Source organism: Atta cephalotes (genome assembly GCF_000143395.1).
Source record: "Atta cephalotes unplaced genomic scaffold scaffold00002, whole genome shotgun sequence".
NCBI lineage: Eukaryota > Metazoa > Arthropoda > Insecta > Hymenoptera > Formicidae > Atta > Atta cephalotes.
This window is the reverse complement of record NW_012130066.1, coordinates 12,817,223-12,840,894: the sequence shown is the minus strand read 5'-3', so window position 1 is coordinate 12,840,894 and position 23,672 is coordinate 12,817,223. Positions and strand designations below refer to the sequence as shown.

General features: G+C 37.3%; 1 protein-coding gene across 1 annotated transcript in view; it reads left to right on the top strand.

The window, feature by feature from the left end:
• Positions 1–23,672, top strand: part of LOC105623980 (band 7 protein AGAP004871) — a 388,611-nt gene that overhangs the window by 341,241 nt on the left and 23,698 nt on the right. The window contains exon 8 of the mRNA XM_012205353.1: positions 10,344–10,445. Coding sequence (XP_012060743.1) covers positions 10,344–10,445 — 102 coding nt within the window. The remainder of the gene's footprint in view (positions 1–10,343; positions 10,446–23,672) is intronic.

The following is a 23,672-nucleotide window of genomic DNA, read 5'->3' as shown; positions in this document are numbered from 1 at the left end:
GTATGTGCTCATGAGTTCCATATTCTCTTGAATTTGCCAGGTGTTTGAATCGAAACTAATTTTTTTCTGTGTCAGTTTGACGTTAGCTTCAAAAGTTCCTTCTTTCATTGATTATAAATCAACGTGTAATTTCATCATGAGAGGAGTTGAGTGGATACGTAGAGAGCAACAACGTCCACCCAGTTCACATTGAATTTCCTTCCTTTGGCGATTTTATTCGCCGCTACAAAAGGGAGCTAAACCTAGACTGATTTCAGTCCTTTAAGGATCTCTTTAAGAGTTTCCAGTTTGATTCCTGAGGGATCGCAACCGAAGGACACCAAAGCTTGAGTGATCTTCGCTGGGCGGATGCCAATTTTCCTGCCCGACTCGGCGTTGCCGTTCCCTCTTCTCTTAGTGCTTCCCTGATTTACCAGTGGTTTGCTTTTGGAGGCTTGTGAAGCTTTAACAATCCCCTTTGCTTCCTTCTCCTCTTTGACTGCTTTTTTGATGAGATCTTCTCCTCATTATCTTGGACTATATAGTCTGCTGAAAAGCCAGCAGCTGCTGCTTTTGAGCTTTCTTCAGGGCGGCTTCGATTCTCCTCGGAGGCTTGTTTATTAACGGAGGGCGTCTTCTTCACACCTTCCGCAGTCTTCGTGGATGATAGAGAGCGCTTTCTTAGAGAGCTTCGCGCTCTTATTAATTGAAAGAGGTTTGCAGGAAAAGGGAGGGCCATTTTTAGGAAGAGTTTCCTCTCCTTTGTACCTTCGAGATCCCGTTCGATGCTACTATCAAAGCGACTTGAGATTGCCTCAGGGGAGAGGAGTTAGACCAAGGCTGATTCAGATTTCTAGGAGTATTTCCAGGAAAGTCTCTCATGAACTTACAAGGATCCTTGGAGGAATCCCCTGCTAATGGTGAATTCCTCGGCATTTTGATCGACCGAGGACGATTCAGCACCTTCCTTTAATAGAAGATTTGATGGCTTTAGAAGCCATTTCCCATCTCTCCGTCCGAGTCAGCCCAGCTGAAGATCTGAGGCTCCGGAATGGGAAAATGATGAGAATCCTGTCCTTGATTTCCATCACTAGGAGCGGGGAGAGGATTTCAGTCCTCTCATAATAAGGTTTTCCAACCTTGTAACCTTCTCGAAAAGACTTTTCTTTTGAGAGATATCTGTTTTTCGACTCCACGCGGAATTTCTCCCATCTCTGCTACACCTCGTAGTCGGGAGGGATAATCATATCTCTCAGCCTATCCGCGAGTGGTGTTGGTGGCACCAATGACCTCAATAGCCTATCAGATTATTTTTTGAAGGTTGAAAAGGAGTTTTGCGAATCTTGCGGAATACTGCATCACTGCTTTGCTACACTGGAAACCATCAATATTCCGATACTCTAGTGTCCTTCCCCGGAAATAATCCTGAATAGTTAAGACTAGGATCAGGTAGGCGGGTACTTCATGGTATTTGAGAGTCGCTATCATCCGATCCCAAGAGAGAATGTTAAAGGCGTTCATAATATCGAGAGATATCGCTATCGCCCTCTCCTCCTCCACTATGGATCCCATGAGAGTCTGTCGAATTTCATCGACGATCGATTTGCTCTCACGGTATCCATACTGTCCGCGTAAAAAATCCGGACTTTCCGAGTCAGGTGCTGGACGAAGCATTTGACTATACGCTCAAAGAGCTCGATGTTGTCCAGCAAATATAACAGCTAATAGATCGATGGACTCTCTGCGGACCAAGTCTCCTTCCACCAGAAGGAAAATCGTCCCCGTCTGAGACAGCTGTTGAACAGCTGCCGCGGATCAACCATTTCGTAGGCTAGGACTCAAATCCGGCAAGGAATGCCAGTACGGCCACGGACTTCAGGGCCCTTTAGTCTGGCACATTTAGCCCGGGTCATTTCGTTTCCAGACATGTCCAGTTCCTCACTCCAGTCCTCGGGTGAGCCGGAGTATTGAAGAATCGTAACTCCCCTTCCCCGCCGGAAAAAAGTCCTCACTATTCCAGGAACTAGATATTCATGCACTTCGTCACTGCGAACGTTCACGATCGCAGCATTACCTTGTATAAACGCCTCCTGGGCTCTTTATCCAGGGACGAGATCAACTTTGTTCAGGCCTGAGGTCCTTTGATCCAGCCTTGATGTCTCTAATCGCCAGTCGCAGAGAGTATTATACATACTGTTGATTTCTTCATGATTATCTCGCCATTTGCTCCACGTATAGCATCGCTTCGCCACGATGGTTGCCCTACGAAGATTCGCGATCTCTTCAGACTACCATGCCGAGCGGCGGAATCTCGGTCGGTTCTGGAACATGAATACGTTGCAGTCGCGAATCATCATGTCCCGTGAGTAATTCCTCCTCCACAATGTCTTCCACCAAACCCAGATTAACCCAAGTGGAGGCCTTCAAGGACATCTGTAGGGCGGTTCTGTTTAACTTCCTAAGGAGCTATTGCAACTGACAGCGCGTCGCCGATTCTCCAAAGCACTCGATCCCTCGAGCCGACGGATAGAGTTCATATTTATCTTGATGAGACGATGATCTAACGATCTATCGACGGTCCTTTGGTCGGTCACTTCAATTGCCCAACCTCTCAGCGGCGGACGGGATCACCCACGTGAAATCCATTATGGATTCCCCGCGCCCGTCAACAAAGATCGACTGTCCTGATAAATGAGAAAGATTAATGAGAAAGAGAGAGAGACCAAGCGCCCAGTCCTTCATTTTCTCGTCCCTGGAGTTCGGGCGGAGGGATCTCAACACATTGCAGCCCCTCTCTCTCCTCCATAAGAAACGACAGCGAACGTCTAATGCACTCCACCATCTAATGCACTCCACCATCCTCTTCAGGGCGTTCTCGAAAGCATGCTTCGATACTAATTTGGCACCAAGTAACGCGTCACATCAATGGCTTTCCGTTCATCATTGTCGGCCTCTCCAGCCATGGACACCTTTATCGGTTTCGCCACCACCGGTGAAAGATTGAATAGAAGACAATGGCCGTGGACTAGAGCTGACCGCTGTGCTAAGTCCTGAACGGCGACTCGATCTTCTTGCTTACCTTCCGGGCAGGCTTTCGTTGCTCTAATTCTGTGCTCCACCTTGCCTGCTTCGTGATACGCGGGGCCATTTTCCAACCATGTGGGCGGGTTATCGATAGTAATGTTTATCAATCTGGCTGTGCCGAACGTGACCAACCTCCATGCATTTATAACACTGTATCAGTCGCGCCAGCAGCAGTGTCACTCGGGCCGGAATCCAGCCTACTCTTAATCGGCAAAGTTCGGCGATTTTTTTCATCACTATAAGAATGGGCATTTTAATCATGCTCCCATTCCACTAGACGACCGCCTAATGACGCCCACTTTTACATTGGCATTCGCGGCAGTTGCTTTTGGCCATGATTGCCTTAGCAACTTCCTCAAAGATGACCGATTCATCAAGTTCGTTTATCCGGAGCCATCGGTCGGGATAACTTAACTCCTTTCCGGCCGACAAAGACCTTCTCTATCTTTTTGACTAGGAAGTTGGCCTTGTCCCGTCCGGATCATGGATCTCCAGCACATAGACGCCGGACCTGGAGATTTTCAAAAACTCCAAAAGAATACGTTGATTTGTTTCTCTTTTTATTTCCCCGTAATTTCCTTAGGAGGCTGTCATCGTGATTGCGGTCGACCGGGAAGGTCGAATCTGAGACGGTTTGAGCGTCTTGTATTCACCAAAGGCACCTCTTTCGGATATTGGCAGCAGCATCCTTTCCCTGCCTTGTTCATCTCAGCATGTAGGGAGGCGGCCGCCTTTGTTAACGCTTTGGCCGCTTGCCTGGACTTACAGCTCCCAGGATCCATTATATCCTTATTGGTCCTCGGTAGTCTTTGCTTGCATGCCAGTAGCAAGAGGGCACGGACTTATCGATAGTCTTAACTACTTTCTTAGTTTCGCAACCTTTCTCCTTGCGCGCGACTCAATTGGATGAGGGGAGAGTGAGGAAATTCGCATGGATCCTGAACATCACCTCACTCCGAAGCGGAGCCGCCTCTCTTTTTGCTTTTTTCTTTGCGGCTCTGCCAATATGCTTATCGTCTTCACGGCTTATAATCAGTCACTCCAGTTCCTCCCTCCCGAGGATTTTTTATCTTCTCTAACATTTGCTCAAGAACATCGGCTCCTCTTCATTAACGTTTCAGAGCTCCGTGGCGACATCTGTGATAACACACGATCGGAAATCGTATCCCCTCGCACCTAGAATTACCTACAGATATTACTCTTAAATTACTTAGGATTTCCTATTAAATTACTCAAGATTACCTGAGAACGCTAAAGATTATTTTAATTTACCAAAAATTAACTTGGATTACACAAAATTTCGTTTAGCTTGCCACTGAACTACATAGCATTGTAAAAAATTATCTCCAAAAATTATGATCAATCCTTTGCACTCTTTTTATGTCTGATGGGAGGATTTAAAATTTGAATATCGAGTTAATAGGTTTTTATATAGTTATCAAAAATAATTATCAATCTTAGTATAGGCAAATAAACCCGAGAATAAATGTGAAATCAGCTAATGCGAGCCAACACAGGTTAGGTTGTGTAAATTTGTATATTTGATTCTTGAGAACAATTACAGGCGTTTCCAACTCTTTCGATTGGATCTTTCTCAGTAATAATAAAATTTAAAACATAAGATTATTTTGTTAGATACGACGGATAGAATTATTATCATATCATAAATTAACGATATTCAGTTTCATTGTATCGCATAATATTTTATATTAAATTTATAATACATTTAAGTGTTCAATTGGATACTTTTTACAGAATATTAAATAAAGAAATATAACTCATGTAACTTAAATTTATTAATCAGATGTACACTTCATATTCAAACATGATTTTTTAGTAATAAACCGAAAAAATAAGAATTCTAGAAATGAGAAACTAAAAATTTTATGGTTACAATTACTTTGCGAAACATTTAGCTAAGCTATTTGTTAATATCTCATCGAGAGACACCCCAGATTTAAAAAATCATATTTCTACGTCAATTGCTGCAAAAATGTTAGTTTAACAAATTTAAACGCATGAAATCAGGCACGCGCGAGTCGCCGAGTGGTCCAGTTCTCTTCCCCACTCCACTGCACGACAGTTTCGCCCACTCCTCTCAGCGCGTTGCCTCGTTCCCATTCCTCAACTTTCCAATGGTTTTGAACAAACTTTTTTAACAGCAAAAGATTTGAAAATTTTTTAACAGCAAATTCAATTCTTCTTTGAAAATTGATGTCGGATGGAATTTTTAATCTTAAAAATTAGAATCACAGTGGTGATTTTTGAAAAAAATTATCTCGGCTCTTAATAATTGGAGGCTAACTTTTTTTAAAATTCGTAAAAACATGTCAGCTGTCGTGCTTCACACGGCTGTTTAATATGATGCGTATTAATAAAATTATTAGATTTTTTTAACGAAAAAAAGATATCTATTTTTTAAATTCATTTTAAAAATTTAATTGCAAAAAATCGTTTTATTATTATGTGTACGATAGTGCAATTTTTGAAGAAGAAAAATTATCCCTGTAAATTGCTAATGCGACTGCTCAAAGATGAAGTAATTAAGTTTTCTGCAGACGAGTTTTTAGTGAACAAATGGTTTTTTGCAAAAACTAATGAACATTTCAGGCTCATTCAGGGCTACATTTTTTCATTACGAGGGCTACATTTTATGAAAATTTCAAAGCTTTGCATTTAAATCTCAATGAACAAAGAGCGAATGAAGAAAAGGCCTTTTTTGATAGTTTTTATTTTCTTTCTACTTAACTAATAGACCGAATGTTTAATGTTCCATGTTTCATTTTGTATTTCGAACATCTAAATTTTTCATATCGAACTTTTTTCTATACAATCAATATCTTTCGTTTCATAAGCGAAAAACATACCTTTTGCAACTATTCGATATTTCCTTCACAAGTTCGAGTCTCCAACATACGCATTTCTTTTCTGATGCCTTCCGAAGATTTTCATGAAGAGAAATACTAGTTCATAATTTTTTTTCTAGTAAAATTCTACTTCTATTAAACTATTCTTGCTCAAGTTTACGAAGGAGATACTACATGGGCTGAAAAGTCTCGGGATTTTTCAATAGGTGGCGCCACTAGAAAATGAACATGATTCATTTCGAGAGGTTCATCTGTCACTAGTTTATGTATGAAGTTTCATGACATTTCGTTCATTCGTTTACAAGCTACAGTCGTTTAAATGGCGCTACTTTCGCCTTCGTTTTGTACCATCACGATAACGCACCGTCACACACGTCCTTGAAAGCGATGGCCAAATTCGACCAATTACGATTCGAATTGGTTGCTCACCCACCGTATTCTCCAGACTTGGCCCTCAGCGACTATTATCTGTTCCCAAACCTCAAGCGGTGGCTCCAGAAAAAGAGATTCACATCGAATGAGGAAGTCATCGCGGAAACCGAGGCGTATTTCGAAGGCTTGGACGTTTCGTACTACAGAAAGGGCATCGAAATGTTGGAAAATCGCTACCAAGTGTATCGCCCTCGAAGGCAACTATGTTGAGGAATAAATATAACTTTGTCCAAAAAAACGCTTGTTTTCATTAAAAATCCCATGTAATATATAACGCGCATGAAAAATCGTAAACATTTAAATATCTCGTAAACTGTTTGCGTCATGATTTATACTATTCTGATTTAATGCGAGAGATACACTATTACTACAATTTATTAAAACTTATATGTTATTTAGAATGTCCCTCGCCTCTTATTAATACCGAGTGCCGAATGGTTGAGATTGCCGAGAAAGCATTTTCGATCACTTGAAACAAGCGACTAGAGCGAGAAGAACGGCTCGCTGTTCATTCTCGATGTGCTGAAGGCGAGCACACATACATAGGCTCGTGCTTGAGTGTGTGGCTACCAGTTTCGACAGACCATTGTCTAATTCTGTGTCGCCACCATCAACACAGAGTACTTGGAGCACTCAGGAGCATTAAAATTTTATATCATAATCAAATAAGTTTAATAATCTGATACCTATCGCGAATTTATATGACAACGAATTACAACTTAAATTATATGATGTTTGAAATTTATATTTGTATTCTTTGTTACTTTGTTAATTTAACTATTAATTGATATTGAAGATGGCCAGATTGTGATCGAAACATTTATGATCTTTATATAATTAACGTAAATATTTGACATATATGACATTCATTAAAAACATCTTGCGTTGTGACTCTTCCTTTTATTTATGTGTTTAAAATTTATTTGATGCATAAAAAGAGAGCACAGATGATTTTGACTTTGACATATGTTGTCAAGATCGTAATCCTGAGTAACACTCAACAAATTTTAGTCAACGCTCTTCCTTCGTTAAAAGATTATTAACAGATAATGTTAATAATTATATCCCTATTTTACATAAAAATTCAAATAACTCAAGGCAGAGAGAGAGGTATGGGATGGACCAATTAAGAGAATACGACCGCGAAGCGAATTCCATCCCGTTGTCTCTGTTTAGAGGCGCACGACTTCCCACACGAACCAAGGTCAATCTCAATCAGATAAGAGTTGGATCAGATTAGTATTAAATCGGGGTAGGGATACAGGGGGAGGGATAGAGCCCTTTCTCGTTTTTATGTGTTCTTTCTACATGAAATTATTTAGAATAGAATAATGTTGATTTTGTTTCTCTCTGGAAGTAAAGAGGAGAAGAACAAGACAAGAGGAAAAAAATCCATCTCACTTCTCCCCCCTGCCAAGGGACGCAGAACTTTCCACGCGAAGAGAGTTCTACCTTCACTTCCTGTTAAGATGAAAGCCTTCTGCCTAGGGGTGTACAATTTTTTACAAGCGAGATCCACTTCATGTCCCCTTCTGCTTATGAGCGATTTAGGCTCACTCTACACTTTCTCATCTCTCCCCTAGACAGAAGAGAGATGAGGTGAATCTCGCTTTACGTGGAAAATCGGACGCCATTTGGCAAAGGAAGAGAGGTGGATTTCGCTTTGCGAAGATAATCATAAAATATATAATTTTAAAACAGAAAGTTCCTGTTTTATACACACTCGTTAAACAAAATTATAGCATAGGTAAATTTATATCAAAATTTCGCATAAATTCGAATAAACATAATTCCGCAAACAATGATTGGATTTAAAAGTTTTTTCTTTTATTTTCAAAGTCTGTACTCTACGAAGCTTTTAATAGATTTTGAATCTTTATCCTTACTTTGCATCTTGTGCCAAAAAATAAGGATGTATTTTTTTTTAAGAAATTTGCATAGTTTGATGCAAGGATCTACAGGATGGAGTAAATATCATGATAATCATCGTAGAGTATGGAGTTTCTCCTACAAATTAAAAAAATTAAGCTTTGTACGATTATTCTTTTCGAAGAAATACAGTGTATCAAACTTATGCATTTTATTCAATTATATAGTCAGCATTAGCATTATCCGATACGCACCACAGGGAGGTTGCTGTTCGGATTTTGCAAATCATCCGCGTCGATTTCAGATGACCTCTTTTAAATGTATACGCATATTGATGCATATTGAAGCTCTAATTAGAGTCTGAGGAATTTCCCAGCATATTCGAAGCAATGCTGCTTCCAGTTGTTGAAGATTTGTTTCTCTAATCTTTCTCTAATCTTTGTAGCCTTGTTTCCATCATATCGTACATATTCAATGGAATTCAAATCCGCGCTCATTGATGAATGTGGTAGCATCTCAATGTTATTTTCTTTGAGAAAGTTAATTGCAATTCTGGCGGTATGTGGGCGAATATTATCCTATATCAGGATAAAGCATCGAGATACTACTACATCCTCTAATGAGCGTGGATTTAATCCCATTAAACATGTATGGATTGGATGTCGGTGATCAGACGTCTTGTGAGTTCGACTCGTGACTTACCGTTCTGAATTTGAGTTTTACCGACGCCCCATATAAATTCGGCATGTTTCGATAAGGTAATCTACTTATTTGATTGCCTCAAGATCATGGATAAGCCAATATATTAGCCTTCGCAAGGAGGAGGCTGATTTCAGGTTGAAAGATTGGCCTTGGGCTAGGAGTCAGATTGCTGAGCGATTTCTTTGAATCGTCCTCGGGGAGTAACGTCCCGGCGGCTCCCAAAGCGCTGGCCGACCAGTGTCGCGCGTGTAGGCGACGCAAACTAGAAGCCTAGGCTACGAAGATCCGACCGATGATCGAGATCGGTACCGCGAGCACTGGGCAGTTGCCGACGCGCATTTATAGGTAGGATTCGCGGGAGTAGTAGTTGATAACTATGGTACATGCTGGCTAGCTTCTGATCCCGACGGGTGAGCTGCGTTACATGCTCGGGAACCAGTCTCCATAGTTGGTAGATAGTCGCTCGTTCCTACTAATGAGTTGCTTATTGGTTGCTACAATACATCCCGTGAGCGCACTGGAAGTTTCAGCATAACCGTGATGCGCTGATTGGAGGTATTCCAATCCCATGGAAGTGTGAGTTTTGCTTATTGAAAGTATCGCACGTAAAACTCTTCTCTTTTCTGAACATGTATGGGATATGATGGGAAAAAGATTATGAACATTAGAGGAACGGGGAACAAATCTGCAGCAATTGAAAGCAATATTGCACCGAATATGAGAAATTCCTCAGACTTCAATTAGAGCTTGCATCAAAATGCGTACACGTTTACAAAAGATCTGAAAACGAAGATTCGCAAAATTTGACTAACAACCTCCCCGTAATGTGCATCGGATAATGCTAATGCTGGCTAATTGAATGAAATGAAGATAAGTTTGATACACTGTATCTCTTCGAAAGAAATCGTAAAGTTCAATTTTTTTTAATTTATAAAAGAAACGTCTATATTCTACGATGGTTATCACAACAAAAAAAAATACTCCACACCATAGATTGCGTCAAACTATCAAAATTTCTATTAAAAAAAACTTATTTTCTAAAAGATGTTAGGTAAAAGTAAGGGTGGATTTGAAATCCATTGATTCGTAAAGTACAGACTTCACCTTTAAAAATTAAAAAAGAAACTTTTAAATGCGACCATTTTTCGCGGAGTTACGTTTATTTGAATTTATGTGAAATTGTAATATAAATTTATATTTGCTATAATCTTGTTGACGAATGTAATAGAGAAAAGGCATCATTTTTCAAACATTCTGTTAATAATTTTTTAAGGAAGAACAAGCGCATTAAAAGTGCCTTGTTGGGGGTTACTCAGAGTATATAACATATATCAAAGTCATGGTTTATGCAAACTTAGCATTTATTTTATCTTCATTTATATATTCACAATTTCATAATTATTTTATTAGGTGATTGCCGCAGAAGGTGAACAGAAGGCCAGCAGGGCTCTGCGAGAAGCATCGGAAGTTATTGGCGATTCACCGGCTGCTTTGCAACTTCGTTATTTGCAGGTAACATAAATATTGAGTACCACTTATGGCACTATAAATGTTTTAAAGCATTTCACTGCAATGTAATCGGAAGAAAGAATTTTATTAATAATCAATGAAAGAATGCTTTGGTATCATCAAGTGAATCTTACAGGGATGTTTCACAATCGAAGGGACTCCAGAACCAATTTGATTCTCCATGATATATGTTGTTAAAAATCTAACAGAGAGAACAAATTTTTTTTATGTGCTAACTCATGTTTAAGGGATGAAATATTCCTTTGAAAAAAAAACGGTATTTTTTTTCAAGCTGAATGTCGTCGGAAATATTATACAAAAGATGGAAAGAAATTTTTTAAACAAAAGTTGTACGGTTTTAAAAAACTTTAAAGTTGCGAAGAAAAAAATTTTTTAATTTTTTTAAAGATGCTCTTATCATCCTTAGTTTTTCAACTTTTTTTCAAATTAAAGATTATTTTTTCCAAATTGAATGTATAATAAAGTTATATTACAACATATCAGTTTCAAGAACTAATCATGAACACTTCTATATACACTATTTGTGCTCATGTGCGTAAGTAATTATCATCGAAACAATAGGATAATAATTTCTAAATGTATTATACTTAATAATAAAATAATTTTTAAATGTTTATATAATAATAATAATCGATTAAATTAACTTAAAATTTGTTGAAGACTTCTTATATTAATAAGAATAATAAAAAATAAATATATATAAAACATGAAGGCTATAAGAGCTGGTTATAAATAAATGTAAATTCTAAAAGATATATATCAATACAAACAATAAGAATATACAACAATAAGAATGAACGTTACAATTCATCTTTGAGTTATCTTCAACTTAATACTTCTTAATTCTAATGCCGTTAATTTTTATTGTTACATCGTATTTCAATATCCAACTTTTCTATATGTGATCGTCATGGAGCAGACATGAAACATCGAGCCATATTCCAACATTAGTGAATGTTGTCCAACATCAGAGAGTTTATACAATAAATTTATATTTGTATCATTTATTCATTTACTCATTATATTCATTGCAGTAATGATATTCGAAGAAATGTTTTAAACATAACTTCTTGTATCACGACTATTTTACTACAGTTATATTATTGCAACTTTCGATATCACATGTTAAAAGTTTTGTCAAAATTAAATTCTATTGGATTTTCAAATTCTTCTTATCTTTCGTTTGTATAACTTTTAAACCACGAATTATTAAATAAATTATGATATCATAAGGATAAGCAATCGATTAAGTCTCAGAGATTATTAGGTGTACAACTTTGCTTCCGCCGTTTTCTTGTAGATGGCTTTAGCGGTAAGTGGTGGTCGAAATAAATAGATCATAGACGTCATACAATAAACTTGGGCATCTGTCAACATAACCCCGTAGAAACATTAGTCGATTTGTGTCTGCATCATAAAGTTATTCTCGATTGAAAATGTCAGTTTACGAGCCAAATTCATTTGCGGGAGGTTTTAATTTTTTGCTTCAATATGAAGAAATCTGCGGCTGCGGCTCATCGAATGCTCTCAAATACTTACGGTAAGGCCGCTATTAGTGAAAGAACGTGTCGTGAGTGGTGGACCTTGGACATCAAAATCAACGCTTCAAGAACGGTGATTTTGATGTCCAAGGTCATGCTCTGTATTTGGTGGGACCAGCTCGGCGTAGTATATTATGAATTGTAAAAACCGACTGAAAGAATCACAGGCGATCGGTATCGAACGCAATTGATGCGTTTGAGCCGAGCATTGAAACGGCCGCAATACAACAGAGACACGATAAAGTGATTTTGCAGCATGACAATGCTCGACCCCATGTTGCGAAAGTAGTCAAGACATACTTGGAAACGTTGAAATGGGAAGTCCTACCCCACCCGCCGTATTCTCCAGACGTTGCTCCCTCTGACTATCACTTGTTTCGATCAATGGCACACGGCCTGGCTGACCAGCACTTCCGGTCTTATGAAGAAGTAAAAAATTGAATCGATTCGTGGATAGCCTCAAAAGATGACCAGTTTTTTCGACGCGGGATTCGTACCCGAAAGATGGAAGAAAGTAGTGGCCAGCGATGGACAATACTTTGAATCATAAATGTATAATCAGTTTTTTACAAAAGCCTCGAATTTCGGAAAAAAAACGGCGGAAGCAAAGTTGTGCACCTAATAATTCTTATTTTAATTAACTTACTTGAGGAAAAATAATTTCTTATCATATTTAATTTTAAACCGCTGAATAGAAGTAAGGGAAAAACAGGAGGTTGAAAATAATTTTAAAAATTGAATAATATATTATATATCGTATTATATGTAATATACATATATACATATATACATTTTTTTTAGAAATATTAATTCATTTCTTACGTTAGAAATAAAAATGTTTATATCATAGAGTATACAATTTCATCAGAAGCATACTTACTAATTCATACTCTACGAGCGCAATAATATTTTAATGATATAAGTCGATCAGCCGAACACGCTTTCTTATTAAGTAATTTAATGTCACAAAGATATATGAAGAAGGAATGATAAAAAGATTATTGTTGATTTCATGCATCTTGATCAAAAAGTTCCCGGAATTCATTCAGAAAATTCAAAATACAGTTTTATTCATCAAAAGTGATATTGTCCCCTTCAAAATACTCTCCATCGACTGCAACGCACTTATGCCAGCGCTTGATCCAACTCTCGAAATTTTCTGGAACTCTATTGTCGGTATAGCCATCAGAGCTATCTTCGATTTTTCCATTACCTCCTTTCGGCTGTTAAAACGCGTTCCCCGTAATGGTTTCGAACAGAAAAAAATCGCAGGGAACCATATCAGGTGAATTCGATGGCTGTTGGATGGTATTCGTTTTGTTCTTGGTCAAAAATTCACTCGTTGTTGCAAATTTAACTCCATTTTTAAAACTGTAAAAAATCGAAAATACGTGCAGAGGTAGATGTACTCAAGACGGCGTAACTTTTACAAATGTCAAGCTATGGTGATAAAATTTGGTGGGAATGTCAATGATAGATGTGGCAACCTAACCAAAAAAACAGAACTCAAATCAGATGATTCAGAGCATCACCTGGTGATAATTCCGGGAACTTTTGATCAAGATGGTATAAACAATGACAATTTTACGTTATTCGTAGCATATACTTTAACAAGTTCTACATTCAGATTTTGAATCGATGATAATGATGGGAATAGTTGACTGCATTAATCGCTCAATATCTACGCGTCTCTCGATGAACATTTTTCATATAGCATGAAGCAAGATTATGCGGGTGCCTTGATTGTCGTCGATCGCAATTTCTACACGAGACTAGGTTCCACGACAATTTCGATGTTCAAGAACTTATACGCTCAATATCAACGCACATCTTCTCGCATGTGCGCACTTGACCCTGATAAAGGGAGCGTTATGACAGACGTTGCATTATGAGATTGCAATGCGAGCTCATAACGACTATTCAGTGATGGAATGGGAATGCATTTCATTGACTAGACGGACTGAATTAGTAATCTGCCACCTCCAGCAGTGACAGGCATTCGATATGTGATGTTCTCCGGCCTCATATTTTGCCATTTAGCATCGATTATAAAACTGCCGAAACTATAATCATGCAGGACAATGCTCGATTTCCCATATGACAAATGGAACGTAACATTTTTTTGATGTGATATCGCATGTTCCATCATCCCACTAATAGTCTGAATTTGAATCCAAACACATTTGAGACAAGATGGAATGACAATTAAGACGTCGCAAAGAACAACCACATAACTTGTATGCTGGGAGAAACTCTTAGACAGACTTGGAATGAAATTTCAATAATTTTAATCCAGAGATGCGACAACAACTAGAAGCGATGATTAATCGGAGAGGAAGAAACACACAATACTAAATACACTTTGTGTGTATTGATACATGTTCATCTCCACCTCACACACACGCACGCACGCACGCACGCACACGATATGCAAATTTCGACCAGCAACCTCCACATAGTACATATTATGTACCGCTAATATCGGCGATAAATGTTTCGAGAAATAGTAAGAGCACTTCAAATATCTCTAGCAAAGAAACATCACATAATAATGTAAAGGATATGTTTTACACGAAAAGGAGTTTTAGTTTTCGACATTTGTATTAAATTTTTTAAGACAAATCTTTTTTTATTTTATAGAGTATTCGAAGATATGTCATTTTAGAAAACAGAATATTGTTCTCTTATTCAGGGTACAGAGGAGATTTTGTATTCCGTCATTAAAGTTAAAGTTTTTTTTAAATTTAAAAGATTTCAAAAACATCGTTTGTAATAAAATTTTTTGTATGGAACATGATTTAAAGCAGTGTTTGCAAAGATTTACACATTTCGGGCCGATTCCGGCGCATTACCCACACTACCGCTCCAGGCTCGGCGGCCGGGCATTTACGTAATGCTCTGGCACAGGAGCGCCTCTGTAGCGAAGTCGTACTTTACGTTATTAAAGAATATTTTTCTTGCAAAATAATTATTTTCTTAAAAAAATCAAATACTAAATTTTTACCAATATTTTGTCATAATAATTCTTGCTTACTAGAAACTATTCAATAATTGTTATAAATTTACATCGAGAAATTTCTAGAATAACTAACACGGAATTTCCAGATTCATGTATTTCCTGACTTCAATGTTCGCAAATCTTTTATAGAAATTTCGATGTAAATTTATAACAATCATTGAACGGTTTCTGACAGGCAAGAATTATTATGACAAAATGTGTTAGTTATTCTAGAAAAAAAATAAAAATAAACAATCTATACAGGGCCACTAAGAGTCATAGGCTGATGAAGGTGCCGATAAGATTTTATATCATTAATCGATTGTGTGTAATCTCCTTTATTTTGAATAAATAATTGTTCGTTAAACGCTTTTGACTACTTGGAGAGAAAGATTTATAAATCGTTAATATGTATAAAACTGAGATAATTGTTTCAATAATTTAATAGTTAATATAAATTTCCAAGACTTCATGGACATATTGAATTTCTCATTTGAGATGAGTTGCTGGGATATGGTTTTTTCTTATTGACTTAATTTTAATTTTATATTAGGTGTACAACTTTGCTTCCGCCGTTTTTTTTCCGAAATTCGAGGCTTTATTGTAAAAAACTGGTTATACATTTATGATTCAAAGTATTGTCCATCGCTGGTCACTACTTTCTCCTATCTTTTGGGTAGCGTACGAATTCCGCGTCGAAAAAACTGGTCATCTTTTGAGGCTATCCACGAATCGATCCAATTTTTTACTTCTTCATAAGACCGGAAGTGCTGGTCAGCCAGGCCGTGTGCCATTGATCGAAACAAGTGATAGTCAGAGGGAGCAACGTCTGGAGAATACGGCGGGTGGGGTAGGATTTCCCATTTCAACGTTTCCAAGTATGTCTTGACCACTTTCGCAACATGGGGTCGAGCATTGTCATGCTGCAAAATTACTTATCGTGTCTCTCGTTGTATTACGGCCGTTTGTCTTTCAATACTCGGCTCAAACGCATCAATTGCGTTCGATACCGATCGCCTGTGATTGTTTCAGTCGGTTTTAACAGTTCATAATACACTATGCCGAGCTAGTCCCAAATACAGAGCATGACCTTGGACGTCAAAATCACCGTTCTTGAAGCATTGAAACCACTCACGACACGTTCTTTCACTAATAGCGGCCTCACCATAAGTATTTGAGAGCATTCGATGAGCCTCAGCCAGATTTCTTCATATTGAAACAAAAAATTAAAACCTCCCGCAAATGACGAGAATTTGGCTCGTAAACTGACATTTTCAATTGAGAATAACTTTATGATGCAGACACAAATCGACTAATGTTTCTATGGGGTTATGTTGACAGATGTCCAAGTTTATTGTATGACGTCTATGATCTATTTATTTCGACCACCACTTACCGCTAAAGCTATAGGAAAACGGCGGAAGCAAAGTTGTACACCTAATATGTCAAATCAGGATCCATTTCAGTTGGGAACCTATTAGTGACTCACATTTGACGAAAAGTTCAATAAATTAGGATTTTAAATATGTATCGTTAAAGAGGACTCCAAAGAGAGCTGAAACGTTAAAAAAAAACAAAATAAGGAAGATTATACACAATCGATTAATGGAATTATAGAATTTAATCATTGGCACCTTCATCAGCCTATGACTCTTAGTGGCTCTGTATAGATTGTTTATTTTTATTTTTTATTTTTAAGATTCTGTACAATTTGATTTATTCTAAAAATTTCTCGATATAAATTTATAACAATTATTGAATACATTGAACAATTATTGAATTTCTAGTAGGCAAAAATTGTTATGACAAAATATTTTTAAAAATTTAGTATTTCTTTAAGAAAATAATTATTTTGCAAGTAAAATATTCTTTAATAACGTAAAATACGATCTCCACACGTTTAAGCTACAGAGACGCTCCTGAGTCAAAGCGTCACGTGAGAGCCCGGCCGCTCAAACGGTAGTGGGGGTAGAGTGGAATCGACCCGAAATATGAAAATTTTTGCGAGCACTGATTTAGAGCATAATTTCTATAATGTCCGCGTAATAAAAGATCAATAACAATAAACATCACAACACAAGTATGTTATAGCAACGGTAATCTCGGTGCCGGTTGTGAAGCCGAAATCATTGCTGTAATATCGATATGCTCGATGCATGACATAGGTCAAGAAATCGAAGCGTAATCGAATTGTGCACAAATGAAATCGGCGACACAGTGCGCCTGCGCGAATTAAAACTTGATTAGGATCATTTTTTGATGTAATTAATTAGATCTAAAAAAAAGCACTGTAGCAGCAAAATCAACAATGCATACATACATTTATCTGCGCTCAAATGGTGCATGGGCACCAAATGTTCTCGACATTACGCTAAAAAACATCCGTAATTCAAAATCTATATTAATCTTAATTATCTTAATTAATTAGCAATCATCATATCATTATGATGATTGCCAACCAGAGGAATAAAGTAAAAATTTGACAAAATTTCATCGGGAAAGATGTCGGGGACACTTGCACAAATAAAACGCAATTGACGAAAGAAACGCAAAGAACGCAACGCACTCGAGAGCCGGCATTTAACTTAATTAAATAATCATTCAGAATGATCATAGAACGAGAAGCGTTGTCGGGATCGCTACTGAAACTCATATGATATGAGATAGAAGCATTGTCTTAAATTCGGAATTATTAGTATCGCAACGACCGTTACCGAATTAAACAAAGAATGGTGTACAACTTTGCTTCCGCCGTTTTCCTATAGATGGCTTTAGTGGTAAGTGGTGGTCGAAATAAATAAACCATAAACGTCATACAATAAACTTCGACATCTGTCAACATAATCCCATAGAAACATTAGTCGATTTGTGTCTGTATCATAAAATTATTCTCGATTGAAAATGTCAGTTTACGAGCCAAATTCTCGTCATTTGCGGGAGGTTTTAATTTTTGTTTCAATATGAAGAAATCTGCAGCTGAGGCTCATCGAATGCTCTCAAATACTTATGGTGAGGCCGCTATTAGTGAAAGAACGTGTCGTGAATGGTTTCAATGCTTCAAGAACGGTGATTTTGACGTCCAAGGTCATGCTCTGTATTTGGGACTAGCTCGGCGTAGTGTATTATGAACTGTTAAAACCGACTGAAACAATCACAGGCGATCGGTATCAAACGCAATTGATGCGTTTGAGCCGAGGATTGAAAGACAAACGGCCGCAATACAACGAGAGACACGATAAAGTGATTTTGCAGCATGACAATGCTCGACCCCATGTTGCGAAAGTGGTCAAGACATATTTGGAAACGTTGAAATGGGAAGTCCTACCCCACCCGCCGTATTCAGACGTTGCTTCCTCTGACTATCACTTGTTTCGATCAATGGCACACGGCCTGGCTGACCAGCACTTCCGGTCTTATGAAGAAGTAAAAAATTGGATCGATTCGTGGATAGTCTCAAAAGATGACCAGTTTTTTCGACGCGAGATTCGTACGCTACCCGAAAGATGGGAGAAAGTAGTGGCCAGCGATGGACAATACTTTGAATCATAAATGTATAACTAGTTTTTTACAATAAAGCCTCGAATTTCGGAAAAAAAACGGCGGAAGCAAAGTTGTACACCTAATAGTAATATATAAACAAGAGCTTTTCGCAGAAAGGTTGCACTTCGTCAAGTTACGTATTTGTAATAACATCTCATCAATCTTGCGCCAAATAATAGTATTTTTCGTGAAATTTTGGCGACAGTCAGCGTTTTACGATTACAAATCGTAGTATAATAATTAGAGATACACAGATGACAGATCGCGAGGATCTAAATTCGGCGCAAGCTAATTTCAATTGTTTTTCCTTTTTTCTGCGTTATCGCATTTTTTCGTATCTGTGTAAAGTTATGAGACTCTGCAAGTTTTGCAAGTGTTAAATTATGTCGACCACAGCGTATCTTTCCTTTTCTTTCTTTTATTCTTTTTTTTGTGCGTTTGTGCTAATAATTGATTAAAGATAATTATAGCATTAATCTTATCGCGAGTTTGTTTTTTTTTTCTCTTTTTTATTCCGTCATCTATCATTATTGCGAAGTGTCTTTTGTGGATATGCTGTTAGTGATGTTCAGAATGGTGTCCATAGTGTGCAAGAGTATAACGTGAAAACTTAGAGTCATAAGGAATCTAGTGGTGCTCCTTAAATTGTCCTTTCTCTGCTCTTCGAGCGATGCCTTTGCGTTTATCCACCGGATTCGTACCTCGGTACGGATCATCCTATCCCCAGCATATTTTCTAACTTTCGCTGACACGTAAGTGTCCTGTCCAGTGGCTCTTCCTATTCCCGGTCGTCGGGATGACCACGAACACGCGGCCACCTTCCGAGCGGGAAGCAAGCGCTCCGGAAACAAAGTGCCCCGGCGCTCGACTTTGTTTGCCCTCGTTCCTGTCACTCGTCCCTTTCCGACCAAGCTGCAAGAAGAAAAGAACTCGGAGTGTCTTTGATTTTTCTTCTTTTTCTTCCTCTCGAGCCCTGATGCGACATCGCGTAGAATAGAGTATAAAGGCGTCATTCGCGCACTCCCATCCGCGTGCGTATAAAAGTAGGACAAAGCAGGACAATGTTCGCAGGAGCGCAACATGAGCCGAGAGCAGATCTTGTGTGCTCTAGTCAAAAAGTATCACTACGTCATGGCTTTCGATCCGCGGATCTTTACTGACCCTCGGTAGACACAGGAGAGACCTAACTACCACCCAGTGCCCGGAAACCATCCGGATCCGCAACCGTCGCGCTCTGCTTTCCGAATTCTCTCGCGGGTCATAAAAATAGAGGCTGTGACGCATATCATGAGGGTAGTGCCTTGCTCGCCGATTCACTACTTTTCTCTTGTCTTTTGTTATATATTTTTTCTCTTCCTCTGCATAATAAAAAGATCGCTGCGACTCGTCACATATTGTTTATCATTTTTCTTTTTTTTTCACTCGAGTATCACTTCACCGCGCTGAAATGACTCGTCTTTAAGAAAATTAAGGTTTCCGTTCGGCCCCGACTTTCTTTCTCTCTTCTTTTTTCGTTCCGATTTTCTCATATCCATCGCAAATCTCATATCTATTGTGGAACCCGACGCTCCGCGTTCTCCGTCTTCGCGACAGTCTCTTAAAAATCAGGCGATGACAATTTCTCAACCTCTGTTGCTCCTCAACGCCCCTTATTGCCCTTAAAACTAGCAACGCCTCCCTTAGATCTCCTCAGCGCTCACCGGGGACTGATAACGCCTACATTAGGAATCTATGATTTAAAGCATTTGAAAGTGGTTTTAAGTTTTAAATGTTTATTTCAAATATTGCTTCGTAATTATTTTTCGCAAAGATTTTTTTAACCAATTCTGAATGATCTTTTAACTTTAAAATAGAATAACTTCGTATAAAAATGACATTTTTATAAAATCATTTTAAAGGTTGAAATCTCTACTTTTGAAATCGATAACTAATGTTTCAATCCGACTGATCTTTTATGGAACTACAAGGAATAAATGGATATCCATCAAATGTGAAAATTTTATTCAAATTTTACAAATTTCTGTGGCATAGAGTAAAATTCGCAAAAAAAGTGCGGTTTAGAGCAGTCAAAAAAGTGAATCTATACTTTCAAATTGTTTTTTAAGTGTTGAAAAAATCAAAAAAGCATTAAAAAGCTTGAAATCTCTACTTTTGAAATTTGATATTTCAATCTAACTGATCCTTTATGGAGATATATGGATAAAAATTAATAGTCGTCAAAAATCAAAAATGAATAGTCATCAAATCTGAAAATTTTTACAAAACATTGAATTATTGAACATTGAAGCAAAAATGATTACTTTTTCAACGTTCAATAATTCGGCGAAAAAAAATCATATAACATCCAATGAAAAAACAAATTGATTGGTAAAGATTTACTTTTTCAATTGCTGTAAATCGCATTTTTTTGAATTTTGTTCTATGTCATAGACCTTTGTAAATTTTGTAAAAATTTTTTAGATTTGATAACTATTCATTTTTGTCCGTATATCTCCATAAAGGATTAGATTGAAACATCATTTCAAAAGTGGAAATTTCAAGCTTTTTAATGTTTTTTTGATTTTTTATCTACGATGATTTTTCATCGAATTACGGTGTTCTGAATATTGTGCAATTTTGAACGTGTTCAAAAGTGTTTCCTATACTTTGTTGAGTAGTGTAAATCAGTTTCTTTTTTTTTTAGAAAAAACCCTTCAAATTAAATCATACTTCTAATATTATATTTATCTGGTATACGTAAATTCATATTATAAAGATTACCGCACAGTCCACTTATTATCAGTAACTGCATTCAGTAGAAAGAATAATTTTGGAACACTGCAGTATTATCTTCGAAAAATATGTCATAATTTTGATATGGGACTACTTTTAGAAGATTATCTCTTATTTCATAACATATTACAAATTTTTCAGACATGACATTTTCTAACATTTCAATATACTTTTAAATGCGATTGTGATTTTTAATTTATTTTTTTAATTTATTTTTAATTTATTTTAGATTTAATTTTATACAATAATTTTATTATAAGACGATGGATTTGGAATAAAATTGTCTTTAATTTTGATAAAACTACATATCACCGATTTCAATAATCTTCATATATTAATCATGACTATAAGTAACCTCCAATGAATTTTAACTATCACTCGTTATTCAAACTCGTTACAAAATTATTAACAACAAACGTTTAAAAAAACAACTGTCTTTTTTCTATTATATGAAACAAAAATGTTTTACTTTAAAATATTTTACTACTTTTACGCGAAACGACTCTCATCCCATCTCTCCCTTTGCTTTGAAAGTCGCGTGCCCCCCCCCTCCCCCAAAGCAGGGGGAAGATGAAGTAAGTTGCTTTGCGTGGAAGTCGTGCACCCCTCAGCAAGAGAGGGGAAGGTGAAGTTGAAATCATTTTACATGGAAGTTGTGTGCCTCCAAGAAGGGGGGAAATGGAATGAAAGTCGCTTCGCGTGGAATTTGTGCGCCCCTCAACAGGGGAGAGATAAAGTAGAAGTCGCTTTGCGTGGAAAGTTGTAAAATATATTTTAAAACAGAAAATTTTTGTTTTATACAATATAATAAAAAAGAGACATCATTCTTCAAACTTTTTTTTATTAATAACTTTTAATGACTGAGCGACGGCTAAAACCTATTGAAAGTTCAATTAGGTCAATTAGGATCATGTCTTTGATAACATATGTCAACGCCATTGAAATCGGTGAGATCATTGGTGATATGCAGTTTTACTTAATTTTTATTCATGGAAGAAATTAAATCGAATGTCAAAAAAATAATAACAGAGTTAATTTAATAAATATTTTTAAAATATTTTTAAAATCATTAAAAAGTTATTCACAAAAAAAGTTTGAAAAATGATGTCTCTTTTCTATTATATAAAACAAAAAATGTTCTGCTTTAAAATATATTTTACAACTTTCCACGCGAAGCGACTCATCTCATCTCCTCCCTGCTTGGGGGTACGCGACTTTCAAAACAAAGGGAGAGATGAAAGTCGTTTCGCGTAAAAGTAAAATATATTTTAAAATAAAACATTTTTGTTTCATATAGTAGAAAAATATATAGGGTAAGTCAATAAGTTCTTAAAAAATCTGTTAGAGGGCATTCGCAGTGTCATGTCACATTATTTTTTGACAAGTAGCATCTCTCAGCTGATTACTGTCAAATTTTGAGCGGAATTCATCGCGTGGTTTCATTTCTGTAGACGATAAACCGAACAACCTTTGTATTTTTTGCAAAATGGAAAAAAACGAGTTTCATGCAGTGAATCAAACATCTACTAAAAGATTTAACGTCGAAAGAAATCAAAGTCTAGTTGAATAATGTTCATAGCACATCTGCATCAGCGTTGCGACTGTATACAATTGGGTGAATGAATTTAAACATGATCGTACATTAACATGTGATGCACCTCGTTCGGCAGATTGTTCAATTGAGGCTGCTATGCCAAAAATCATCGATAAAATCCACGATATTGTTTTGACTGATCGATGAGTGAAAGTAGCTTGTTGAGGTCACAGGCATATCACATGGCACAGTGATTTCAATTTTGCATGCACAATTGAGTATGAAAAAGTTATCGGCAAGATGAGTGCCGCGTTTGCTTACTGGACCATAAGCGTGACCGTGTGACGATTTCAAAACAATGTTTGAAGATGTTTCAACGTAATCCAGATGAATTTCTACGTCGATTCATTACTGTGGACAAAACATGGATCCATTACTTCACATCCGAGACAAAGGAACAGTTAAAATAATGAACTTCACCAAGTGAACCAGCTCCGAAGAAGGCGAAGATCGTAAAGTTGGACGGAAAGGTGATGGCCACAATTTTTTGGGATGCACGCAGTATAATTTATATCGATTACTTTCCGTCGAAGCAAACGATCAATGCGATTATTACGCAGCCTTATTCCGACCGTTTCAATAACATTGGCTTTTAAAGAAAAAACATTCCCATTTGGCGAAGAAGAAAGTATTCTTTCATCAAGAAAATGCACAGGTTTACACGTGCCCGGCACCGATGGCCAAATTCAACGAATTCCGCTACGAATTGCTTCCCCATCCAGCATATTCGCCAGATTTAGCCCTCTGCGATTATTTCCCTGTTT